Source organism: Typopeltis vanoorti, chromosome 20, assembly GCF_054136105.1.
Source record: "Typopeltis vanoorti isolate ZY-2024b chromosome 20, IOZ_Tvanoo_1.0, whole genome shotgun sequence".
Lineage (NCBI taxonomy): Eukaryota > Metazoa > Arthropoda > Arachnida > Uropygi > Thelyphonidae > Typopeltis > Typopeltis vanoorti.
This window is the reverse complement of record NC_143568.1, coordinates 41023798-41037339: the sequence shown is the minus strand read 5'-3', so window position 1 is coordinate 41037339 and position 13542 is coordinate 41023798. Positions and strand designations below refer to the sequence as shown.

The window sequence follows — 13542 nt, the reverse complement described above, 5'->3', positions numbered from 1 at the left end:
TTTAATATTACGAGTAAAAATAATAATGGCAAGAAAGAAATAAAATCGTAAATTTTAGTTAGCCTAGTTAGTACTAACTTATATTGCTAACTAGAGGGAAAAAACAAAGCAAATATTATTCGAAACTTATTATACTGTTTTCTGTGGTTATGTTTTGTAGGTTTGTTGTTTATATCTTGTGTAATTATTTTATTTATTAATTATTATTTATAATTATTCGGACAATGTTGTGGTCGAATGAACAAAATGTGCTTGTGTGCAAAATAAAAAATTGAATGTGTCATACAGGATATTTTAACTTCTATTTTTTATATACTTAAAAAATGTATTCATTTTTTGCTGTTGTAAAAATTGATCGTACCATACAGGCTTTAGTCTATCCACGCAGCAGACGAGTCTTAACTAGTAGTATGTCGGTCAACTATTATGTAGGTAATTCACTCAATTCAGCATGTTTTGACAGGAATATGGGTGCTTGCAGTGACTTGCACGAGTACGATGGTATCGCAAACAAGTCAATGCATGCAAGTCGATTCGGGCTAGATTTCAAATCTATAAATACCAGTGGTTTAGGAATAAGTTTCATTATTTTTTGTGTGCTTTGCCAACAATCATCATTCGAAAGTGTGATAGATAAGTGGAGTCATACAAAGTGTAAATTAATCTTTTATTTTGTGAATATTTTTTGCAAATTTTATTACTTCATTATGTCTGAATATAAGAAGAAATGTTGACAGTACAGTATTGAGTATTTGAAATATGGTTTTATTCAGTCTCCTACGAACCAATTATTACCCATGTGCTTGATTTGCCAAAAAGTGTTTTCAAATGAAGCAATGAAGCCTTCTAGGCTACAAGAGCATTGACTAAAATGCATGCTGACAAAAAGGATAAAGATTTGTTCTATTTTCAAGTACTAGAAGAAAAATATTTTAAACGTCTAACTATATCAAAACTTTTTACGTCGTCCACTTAACAAGATAATGACGGATTACAAGCTTCTTATAATATAATATTTCATTATTAAACGCAAAAGCAGGAAAACCACACACAATTGGTGAGGAATTAATCTTGCCGGCAGTAAATGAAGTAATAAACACTGTGCTTCATACGCCAGCGTCAGATATCATCCGGAAAATTCCTTTGAGCAATAATTCAGTGCAAAGAAAAATTGGTGAAATGGCTGAAGACGAAAAATCATTGTGCGATCATTTGAAGACATGCCAATTTTCCATTCAACTCTCCCAAATAATGAACCACTACTCTTATCATACATACGATTCATAAAAGAAGAAAAAGTTTGTCTATTATTATTATTTGCTAAAAACTTGGAAGCGGTTACGAAGGGAGAATCTATGTTTATTATCATGAATAAGTTTTTTCAAGAGAAAGACATTCCTATTCGTAATATTTTGTCTACTGCTACTGATGGTGCTCCAGCAATGACAGGGTGCCACAAGGGTTTCATAGCGTATATTTGAAACAAGCAGTACCAAATCTACTGCTTGTTTCAAATAATATTATACATTTGGTACTGTTATAATGGTGGCGTTACAAAATTTATGTCTTGCAAAGTGGGCGGTGACCCGAAAAAACTGTTATAATGGGGGAGCGTTACAAAATTTGTCGTGCAAAGTGGGCAGTGGCCCGAAAAAGTTTGGGAACCTATGGTGTAGATGATAGTACAATTTTGACTTATTTGGAAAGCCATCAAATATATACTTCTCCCACTAGGAAGTCATCTCTGATTGTCATCAGAGGTGGTAAAGCAAAGATCAGGATTATACTCTCTTTTCTGTCAAGATGAGTGGAAGCTTGAGGTTGTTTTAAGCATGAAAAACTAAATTATTGGGTCTAAATTTCTATCTACTTACCAGCATTTCTTCATTAAGATCATCTTTATCCTCAAAGGATGGCTGTTGAAATCACCAAGAATTGATACTGCATACAAACAGGATTATGCCAGATGGCACTGGGAGGTTTATATACATTTGTGATAGTTAATTCATAGAGAGACCTCTACAGCAGAACTAAAGATGTCTGCACTAGAGTTTAGTCGGTAGACAGTATAATTAGCAATATTGCTCTTAATGCAAGTGACTGTTCCATATTTAGGGCTTTTAATGTTAGAGATCAAGATATATCCAGGATTTTCATTTTGGAAGGAAGTTGAGTATCTCCTGTGTATTATTATTATGGGCGACTCCATGGAGTCCTTAGACTCATCGAGGGAGGAACTAAACATCATGTCCATCACATCTATTCGACATTCACACAGTATCTATCATACTTTGCCTTGAACTCATTCACTGTCATAGCACCCACAACAGACTCTTGCAGCTTATTCCACTCATTCACCACTCTAAAAGTAAAAAACGTAGCTCTAACACCCTTACTAACCACACTCTTGCCCAGCTTCCATGGATGTCCCCTAGCCCTCCCACCACCAGTCCTTTTCTCAAAAATATCCTCTGAATTAATCCTATAGAAACCCTTCAGCAATTTGAATATCTCAAACATATCTCCCCTTTTCCGCCTATCAACCAATTTTTGCAACCCACAAATCTTCAACCTGTTCTCATAAGGTTCATTCCATATACCTGCTATCACTTGCCTCTGGATCCTCTCCACCTCCTCCCCATCAAGAAGAAACCTAGGTCACCAAATCTGGGCACAGTAGTCTAGATGGGGTTTTATCAAGGCTCGATACAGAGGAACAATAACTTGCTTGTCTCTGCTTGTCAAAGTATTCTTCAGCATCCAAGTGATTTGATGAACTGATTTAGCCACTTTTGCAATGTGCCCCCTAAACTTCAACCCCCTATCCACCAGCACTCCCAAGGTCCCTGGCCTCATCAATCTCCTGGAGTACAGTTCCACCAATGTGATATACTGCTGCTAATCTTTTCACCCAAAATGCATTACCTTACATTTTGCCACATTAAATTGACATCCATTCTCCTTAGCCCAGACCTCCAATCTATCCAAATCATCCTGCAAAATTTCGACATCTTATGCATTCACTATTGCCCTACCCAACTTTGCATCATTAGCAAACAAATGAACTGTTCCTCTCAGATCCTTCCCTATATCATTAATGAACAAATTAAACAGCAGTGGTCCAAGAACAGAACCACTAGTCACAGGTCATCTTTTGGACTCTGCTCCTGAGTAAACTATTTTCTGATATCTCCATCAACCACCCTCCTATCCATCTCACCAAACCTATATCCATTCCCGTGTGTTGCAGTTTACGGATTAGAATTCCATGTGGTATCCTGTCAAAGGCCTTAGCCAGGTCCAGCAGTTTCACTGTAAACCCATTACCCTTATCCAGTTCAGCCATCACTGTGTTATAGAACGTGAGCAAGTTACTGAGGCATGATCTACCCTTCACAAACCATGCTGTCCCCCATACAGTATCCCATTTTCACCTATCCAGTCTTGTATTTTCCTCTTGACTATTTTCTTCAAGACCTTGACAACAGTTCCTGATATGCTGATCTGCCAGTAATTTTCAACAGCAGTCTTGGATCCTCCTTTATGCAGTGGAACTATTTTCCCCTCTTTCCACCCCTTTGGGACTATACCAGACCCGAGACTCAGATTAAACAATATGGTCAAGGGCACTGACAATTCTCTAGCCACTTCACGTAAGACCCGTGCTAATATACCATCCAATCTCACAGATGTATTCACATTAAGGTTCTGTAATAGACTATTCATTTCTACTTCATTCACCACAATTCCCGTATAAACTAATAGCTCTTTCATTCCTTCAATGTCACCACCTGGATGATATACTCTTGCAAAGTGCTCACTCAGTAATTCCACTATATCGATTGATTCAGTGACCTCCCTACCATTGGCATTCCTTAAAATCATTCTGCCGTGTATAGTTTTCTTTTACTTTCAGCATATTGAAAGAACTGTTTGGGATTCTCTTTTGCTTGCATAGCTAGTTTCCTTTCATAATCGGCTTTTGCTGTTTTTACCACACTTGTTACCCTTCTGGCCTGCGCTTTATACCGTTCTTGTGCCTGCAGATCACCTTTTTCCTTAAATTCCCTCCACAGTTGTTTCTTTTTTTGCAACTGAAGCTTAATGGTGTTATTCATCCATTTAACCCCTATTATTCGGACTCTAGGTATACAATCAGCCATAACCTCTTGCAAATGCTCCCTGACCACTTCCCATCCACTATCAACATCCAGCCAGTGTAGTAAATATTTAGGTAGAATAGTCCTAAGGCATGCTGACTTCCCTTCACATCATTTGTCATTGCAGCAAGATTTATGTTGATTGTATGTTGTATGAAACTTGTAGTGCAAGAACATCAATTTAGTAGTCATCTAAAATTCATACAATTTAAAAGTCATCTAAAATGGCATGCTTGATCTTGAAGTTTACAAGAGCACTATTATCACTTCTATCATGAAGCTTACAGCTGTGAGTATAGCTCCATTTTTTTCATGCCTTCTTTTAACTTTTGATACTGCAATTATTTATGTATTAAAGGTGTGATTTGTTATGAAGTACCAAGTGTTTGTTCAGGATATCCTATAATTGGGATTCCAATCACATTTGTGTGAACATAAAAGAGTCAACAAAAAAAATTGGTACCACATGGTTTAGTTTCTAGTTTTAATACAATTTGTTATAAATTTTATCAAGTATTTCCTATAGTACTACTCAAAATTAGACCTGTTTCTGAGTTGTCAGTTTCCAGCCAGTATAGTAAATATTTAGGTAAAATAGTCCTAAGGCATGCTGACTTCCTTTCACATCTTTTGTCATTGCAGCAAGATTTATGTTGATTGTATGTTGTTATTATGGTGCTAGTAGATTCAGTTAAAAATATCTGAAAAAAAAAAACACATCTATTCAGCAAAGGAAAATTTCCAACTGTGAGCTATGACATAATTGCTAGAAAATTCAGTTGTCATGGTGCATATTTTGAACTTTTGTTCTTTGCAACAGAGACTGAAATAGCATTGATGTGTGTGTGTGTGTGTGTGTGTGTGTGTGTGTGTGTGTGTGTGTGTGTGTGTGTGTGTGTGTAGAAAGCATTTTGCCTTGGGTATAATAATTGTTAAGGTTACCAAGCTATTTTAAACCTGGTTTTACTCCATTTCCCAAGTAAGCAAACAGACAAACAAGTCAAGTTTGCGCCTGCAAGTGTTGCAAGTCTAGATGATCCTACAGGTAGTGCAAGACCAAAGCAACTCATGGTAAAAGTAGTGTAAGCTCTGATCACTAATCTTAATATTTACCCTTAATGCAAAGCACATTTCCTAGAGGAGATGTGTTTTGTGTTAAAGGCAAGGGGGACCACTACCCAGACCGGTTTCGAGGTAAGGTAACCCTCGCATAACATGGATGTTAGGTTCCGTTGAAATGCTGCGTTATATAAATTGCGTTATGCAAGACTCAGATCACATAGAAAAAGTAGTTATGTTCCGAAATCGTTTTTTTTTTTTTTATTATTATTATATAAACAACGACATATCTAACAAAAAAATATTTTTATTTAATTCAGGTAATTCATGAAAGTTAGAAAACATATAAACTATAAAACATATATATATATAGAATAAACTTATAAAAATACGAATTGTACATAAACTTCATTACACATAATGCATAAATGTTTTAGGCAAAATAAAATAAAGTGCATAATTCAATCATCATCACTTCTTCAAAACTAACATTTTGTAGATGTTCTTTATTTATGAGTGGCCGGATGTCATCATCACTTGAAATCTCTTGGACAGCATTAGCATAATTCTCATTGCATACTTTGGCTGGTTTAGTTATCAAGAAGTCAGTAATAAGGCCTTGCTTACCACTATGCTGCAATTTTTTTATTAAGTTCATAATATGGAGCTAAACAAATATCCAATTGTCTTGTGAATTTTCTGGAGCACTCCATTGAGGGATTATTATGCATAAAATAACTTCCTAACTTTCTTGCCAAGTCCAATCCTTCTGCTAATTTCTTTAAACTGAATTCTTTAACGGATTCATCACAATCAGAATCTTCGGCAGAACTTTCCTCGCCATTTGGTTCAATGTCACCTATTAATTGTACTGGTTCCTTCTCATTTAAATCTTTTTTTCCCATTAATTAATTCACTAATTTCGTTTTCAACCATATCGCAAAAGCCCTCTAAGTGGCATTACTATAAAAATAAATTTTTACATAAAAAAACTTTACATATTGTATGTAACTCACCAGAAAATAGTGCTCAGCTCGAGATTAAACACAGTTATAATTTTTAATGCGCTTTTCTTGCAAAAAATGAAGGCAATTTTCAACAACAAAGACTTTATACTGTAAACAGTTGACATATGTGCGTGCTAAAGGTATTTTCCTTAATATAAATTTGCTTCTTATAACTACATGTGCGATACGGGCTGACGCAAATTTAATGAAGATAAAATTTGATTTTTAAGTTTCAAGGTGAAAAATATATAAAAAGATAAAGGGTTACTACAATTTGTAGATGGTGTTATATCGAATACGCGTTGTATAAGTACAAGGGTTACTACAATTTGTAGGCCACGTTATATCGAAACCGCGTTGTATAAGTACCACGTTATATGAAGGTTACCTGATATATATATATATATCTTGTAAGTTCCACCTTGTCCTATTCTGTAATTCATTATAGTGATATTTGCTATTGTGTATGTCTACCATGCAAAGTTATGATTAGCTTCAGGATCATTGCTTTTTTATTTATATATATATATATATATATATAGTGCAACACCACAGCTGCTCATGACAAATGTTGTGCACATTATTTAGTTCATAATGATACCATAAGCTGAAACTTTTAGAAACTGACTTTTTAATCCGAAATGGATATTTTACCTAAATATCCATTTCTCAATGTTTTTTTTTATTTCATAAATTATTTCTAATATATTTGAATAATAAATTATTCAAATGAAAATGATTTCATTTCATAAATCAAATGAAATGATATTCATTTGATTTTTCTGTTATTTAAAGAAACCAAGTAATGTACTCCATTACCTTTTCTATGATTTTAGTGTAATGTTGCTTATGTAAGTATATACAGTTATTAGAATAGTGTTATGTCATTTATACTAACCATTGCTAACCCAAAGTCTTGAAAATGGACAAACTAAGCACCATTCCCTTAATTTAATTGGTCATGCTTATGTAGTTATGTTTACTAAAGCATAACTAATTATATTTTTATTGTATCTATATGTATAATGAGAAACTTTTATTTTCTAGTCAGTTGTGCTGCTAACTAGACTACCCTTTACAAGTCTCTTTAATGAAGTTTTATCAGTACTAGCACCACAGTTTTTTGAAAATGGTGAACCATCAGTTGAATCAGGTAGCATATGCATTAAGTAATTTGTAAATGGGCTTCATTTGATTTTATTGAGATATTGCTTAATAAAAGTGTATATTATTCAAACTATGCATTATTTCCCATTCATATGAAATTTTCTTAATTTTTACTGCCATTGAGTGAGTGAACCTACACAACTTCATTAAGATAATTAACCTTTGTTTCAACTCACCCATCTTCATTTTCAATTGTATTAACTGTAACTGTCAGGTGTCATCTCCCTCCAGGAGATTGACTACCATGTGTTTCCACCATGTCCTATTCTGTGCCTCTCTGCTGCATTCCTCATATGAGAGATAGGTCCAGTCTTCTATATTTTTCATCCAATCCAGTCTTTGTCTTCCTATCTTTCTCTTTCCCTCAACATCTATTAATATCTTGTTCTCATCTTCTTGCCATTTTTGCTTCAAACACTTGTTTTGCTAATTTTCTTTTCTCATTGTATTAAATGATCTTGCCATCATAAATTATCTCTGCTTACACTTTCCTGTATATTAACAGTATCCAAGTCATCATTTCTTCGTTTTTGAAGTTTTCAATTTTTGATTATGAAGCTGCTATTACCTCTTCAATCATTTAATTTTCATCCATGTCATACTTGTGATCTCCTCATTGATCATCTACTTTTTTTTTAACCAAACTCTCCAATCCATATAAAAATTGATTCAAACACCACCTTGTATACTGTAAGCGTAGCGTGGCTGATTTTTCAGTTGTTTCATATAAATTTATTCAACTTGCTTCTACCACACCAACCTTACTTATTCTGTTATTTCAATATTCAAATTACCATCTTCACTGAAAATGGAAATTTTAATAGAGGTAAAACTCATAATTATGAATACATAAAAATAATGGTAAGTACCTGTTCAGGACATGGACTAGTCATCACCATATTCCAACATAAAGATCTGCAGAAATAACATGGAAAGAAAACACAAGAAATTAGTCTCATTGACTTATTATTCATAGCTATATCTTCGAGAAGTGATCATTTAGTTTTGAGAGTAGGATAAAATTGAATATCATATTGAGAAGAAAAGTGGCTAAGTCTTAAAAAAGTCTAGAAAGTCTTAGAAAGTTTTAAAAAGAAAACAAGTACCAAACCATGGAGATTCAGGTGCAGATCCTTAAAAAAACATTGATTCAGCCAGACAATCATATGGTGAGGTTGTTTACAAGCAAAGGGAAATCAGAACTCCATGGTGGATATAGTAAGGAGGCATTCAAAGAAAAGAAGAAAGCATATTGAAAGTTCCTGGCAAATAAATCAGCTGATGTTCTGATAGAATGCCAAGAAAAATGTAAGAAAGTGAAATAATGTGCAAAAGTAGCAAAATGAGTCATGGAAATACTTTGGTAAGAACATAAAATAAGTATGACTAAAGTATCAAAATATTCTGGAAGCTATTGAAAAAGTTAAGAAAGAGGAAAGAGTACTGTAAAAGGAATCAGATGATGAAGGTGACATGAAAATTGAAGATAGATATTCTAGATGTCCAGATTAATTATTTTGAATGAAAAGTAATACTTCTAAATGAAACAATGACACCATGGTGGTAGAAACATTCAAAAGGAATACAATTAGGAGTATATATCATTGCTTGAAGTAGAAAAACTTTTGAAAAATACCTGGAAGGTATTTTTCAAAAGTTTTTTGAAAAAGACTTTCAAAAAGTATTTTGAAATATGAAAAAGCTGCTGGAGCAGATGATATTTGACCAGGGAGGAAAAAATTATGGTATTAAAGTTTTACAGTGGAAACACTGCATTATTCAGAACATCTGGATAGAAGACTGAATTCCAGATTGAGTAGAGCTTACATAGTATCCATCTATAAAAAGAAGAAATTGAATGTGAGAATTACAGAGGAATTGGAATACTCAGAATTCCTGGTAAAATTTTTAACAGGGCTAAACTAATCTGTTCAAATGACCAAGCCCTAATCACTGAACTAAATCACATCCTTATCACTTTCTCAGCCAATGGCTACCCCCCCCCCCAAAAAAAAAATCCCAAAAATACTAAAACCTGATATCCACAACCCCCCCTTTCACAAAAAAGATTACTCTAAATCCATCACCATTCCCTACATCCGAAGCACCTCAGAAAAAATCAACAAAATCCTAAAAAACATGACTTGACCACTTGTTACAGACCATATAGAAAATTGGCATCCCTTATCTGCTCCACTAAAGACCAACCACTTCCCCCTAGACCTACCTGGTGTATACCAGGGCCCTTGCAGCTGTAAATTGTCCTACTTTGGCCAACCAGGCAGGACAGCAAATATCAGAATCTCAGAACAGAAGGACTACATCTGATTTCACCAGTACAGCCACTCTGGGCTTTTGTAGACCATGCTCTGGATACTCGCTACAGAAATACAGTGTATTATTGTGGAAGAAAGCCACAATAATACACCGCAGCAAGTTCAAATATGAAAGACTATTCGTGGAATCACCCTTAGGAACATGTCAAACTTTAACAAATTTGCATTCATGAGACTGCCCCAAATTTGGGAAACATACATCAGAAGAACTTTAGCTCAAAGGCCAAGAACACCTAATATAGCCCACCAGGGGGCACCATTAGGACTTTAGGAAAACTGTAGCTTCCTCACTTCATTTCTCATTTGCTGTTATGTAGTACTTGTGTGCACGTCTTTATCTTAGGTTCCCATGAAGATGGCAACGTGACGTTGCCGAAATATCGGAAAATATATATTAAAGTTGTTTTAATTTATGTTTCTAGTGTACGCTGTCAATTCCTTAAGTATTAATTATGAAGTTCTTATCAACTTTAAAATCTTCACAAAACTCCTTAAATACTGATAGGTTGTATGTTAAAGGCATGTCCAGTTTGGCTGAACATGCCTTTAACATACATGCTGATATCCCATCTGTCCTAGTACCAAATTTTTATTGAAGTTGTGCATCTGCTGTTCAGCCTAATTTTCATTCACCTCTATCTCTTCATCCAATGTAGTGGTAGAACTGCAATATATTGTATACACATGATTGATAATCTCGCTGAGCACTCATTATTTGAACAATCTCATCAGCTTCTGACACAGTGGTACCATCTGCATTTATTAAAGTTATTCTTTCACACTCATTTTTTTCCTTTTATTTGTAGTGTAACAAAATTCTTTTGGGACTGCCTTTAGCCTGTATACCCAATTTCTTTTCATGCTCAAATTTATCCTTCCACGCTCAAATTTATCCTTCCACGCAATACTCGGAACTTTTCTTTTTACCTGCACTTTATATATTTTATAACTCCTTTCACTCTTATTTTCATGATATTCCTTCCACATCTTATGGATCTTTTTCTTACTAAGGTTGCACATCCATTTTGCTTCGACCCCTATTTGTTTTTCAAACTCTAGGGGGTGGGGGTTACATTCTGACACTACTGCATTTAATCATCTTTTTCAAAGCTTCACATGCATTGTGTGTATATATATATATATTTCTCATTCAGTAACTGATACCATGGGACCAAAGATGCTATTCTCCAGAGTTGGTCATAATTTCCAGCTTTATAGTTGGAGCATCAACATAGTTAGCCACTTACTGGTGACAGTGATCATGCCATACTGTCCTGGTAAGTGGCTAACTGTATCAGAAGGAGTCCCACAGTTAAGAATGTGATACTCCTTCTGATGCTGTGATGAAATATAACCCTCTTTTGAGGAAGTTGTCTGTCAACAATTCAATAAATTCTCTTTCATTCTTATCATGAGATATTCATTATCTCATATCTTAATATCATCAAAATATTAATTATTTTATATGCTGCCATAGTAATTATTTGTTCTGCTTTCTGTTGAAAATGAAATTCAACTTTGCTGAAGAAAGTACTAAAAATCTCTGTGTGTTGTGAGAAATTGCCCTTCCAGTAATATATAAAAATGTACAAAACGCAAAAATGAAGTGATTTGTCATACTCTGCATCCAAAGGTGTTTGAATATTGTTTAAATTATGTATATTGTGCAACTGTAATTTTATTTTATTTTATTTTTGGAGAGAGCAGTAGTAGTGACTTTCATCATTTTTAGTTCCTTTTTTTAAATGTACGTAACCTTAGAATTCTATCTGATTTTCCTTCCTGTTTCTTTATATTAGAACCCATTTTGGGTATTCTTCTGGGTTTTGTAGTTCATCTCTCCAAATTTCTTTCTCCATTCTGCTTTTGTTTTATTCCTGTGAGCTCCCACCTGGTTTGACTGTGTGATGACAATCATTCTTGTATTCTCTTAAATGCATTAATTCTTTGTTATTTGATTCAGTATGTTAGCACTGCTGATGCCTGCTAATTAAGTATATGTTTAGAATGGCTCCCTAGGCACAGTCTCACACAAAAAGCATTTGCTTTGTAGCTCCAACGATATTAAATTGCCCGGCCTAGAAAATAAAAAATCCTCAAAAGACAGAATTGGCATTAAATTAATTATATTTTATATATAATGCTCACATGCACTTGTAAACATTGCAATACCATGACAGGTATTTCATTTTTTTTAAAAATTTCTTTTTATTTATTTATTTTTTTTAAAATCATAGCTTGTCACAATATTGACCAATGGCCTTCTCCAATGCCTGGTGCAACACTTAGTCTTCCATTACTAGGTACAGTATTTCAGGTAAATGTTTTTCTTCCAGTAGTTGAATTATTTTTTCTGCTTTGCATTACTTACCTATCTTTATTGCATACTTCATTAAATAAAATTTTTATAAATTTTTTCAATTTGTCTTTCAGGTATGGATACCAAGCAAAGCAGATAAACTAAATGGGTCTTTAAGTGATTTACCAATAGCTCAGGTAAAGTACTTTTTTCATGTTCATTAAAGTACAAAAAAAATAAAATAAAATAAAAATTAAAAATTAAATTTGTGACAGTTAAAGAAAATATCCGAAGTTACACAAACCCCAGACAGTATTCTACCAGACAGTAATTTCAGTATATATGAACTCTATGATCACGAATGCTTCTCTTTGGAGTGTGTTAATTGCTTGACCTTATTGTCACACTCTTGAAACAACTCTTAAAATTATTCTGCTGAATGAGAACCTACTTGTCAATAATGGCAAGGGTTGAAATAAATAAATAAAATTCTGTCTATCAAATGTAAATTAACCACGAGAACTGATCCTGACATTTCAGATGATGTAATAAACATTTTTTAGAGGAGAGATGGACACTGGCCATCAATACTTTCCAAAATCGACTTGTGCAAGCAAGACAAAGGTAAGACTTCACCTCTCAGAAATCTGATATGTTGACAAAGCCAAAAGAATATGGTAATTTTTACAGTTGAACTGTCATGGATTTGACCGCAGTATCAAGGATTTCGAGGTTCTTGAAGTTTCATATCAAGAACCTCGAATACTTTCAGAATACTTTCTGTCTGCAGGAGATATATTTAAAACCCAGGTATAACCCCAATTTAAAGCATTTCACTATTATTCATAAGGGCAGAAGTGGTGATGGAATTGTTTGCAGGATGAAAATATTGCATCCACCTATTGGTCCCCTCTCCATGGAGCATCTATTCATGGTGAAGTGAGTCTCCCAGTGATGGTACTGACCCTTTCATTCTTGCTCCTCTTATTTGCTTTTCATCCCATAATCATTGCTTTACTTCTCCTGAGTCTTTTTTAATATTCTATCTTCCAGACCACCATTGTTGCAGTCCAATGCCCTGCCACCATATTTGCTATGGATTCAACCTGTAGTCATCTGGAAAGGAGAATCCTGGTAGCCTTTCACTAATTTTCATTAATGAATCCCACCAAAAAAAAAAAAAATCAATCGGTATCTACTGAAAGTAAATACCGATTGATTAAGTAAATACCGATGAAAAATCTGAGAGACATTCATTTTAAGATCTAATTAATACATGTTTTCTCTTTTTCCAACCTAGATGGTGCCTATTAGGATTTTAGTTCCTTGAGTTGTCCATTACATTTTTTTAAAAATTGGTTTCACTGTTATACCAAATTGTTGTTTTGTGACAAACTGTTCTTGTACTCTGAAAATGCTGGATATAATATCAGTGAAATATCAGTTAATAAGTTAATAAATATTAATTATTTTCTTATAATTCTGTGATGTAATCAGTACTATTAAAATAAAAC

The 13542-nt window shown here is 34.0% G+C and overlaps 1 protein-coding gene across 1 annotated transcript in view; it reads left to right on the top strand.

Moving 5' to 3' along the window:
• Nucleotides 1-13542, top strand: part of LOC150095391 (protein DENND6B) — a 480236-nt gene that overhangs the window by 112036 nt on the left and 354658 nt on the right. Inside the window, exons 5-7 of the mRNA XM_090410571.1 lie at nucleotides 7274-7379; nucleotides 11967-12046; nucleotides 12163-12225. Coding sequence (XP_090266697.1) covers nucleotides 7274-7379; nucleotides 11967-12046; nucleotides 12163-12225 — 249 coding nt within the window. The remainder of the gene's footprint in view (nucleotides 1-7273; nucleotides 7380-11966; nucleotides 12047-12162; nucleotides 12226-13542) is intronic.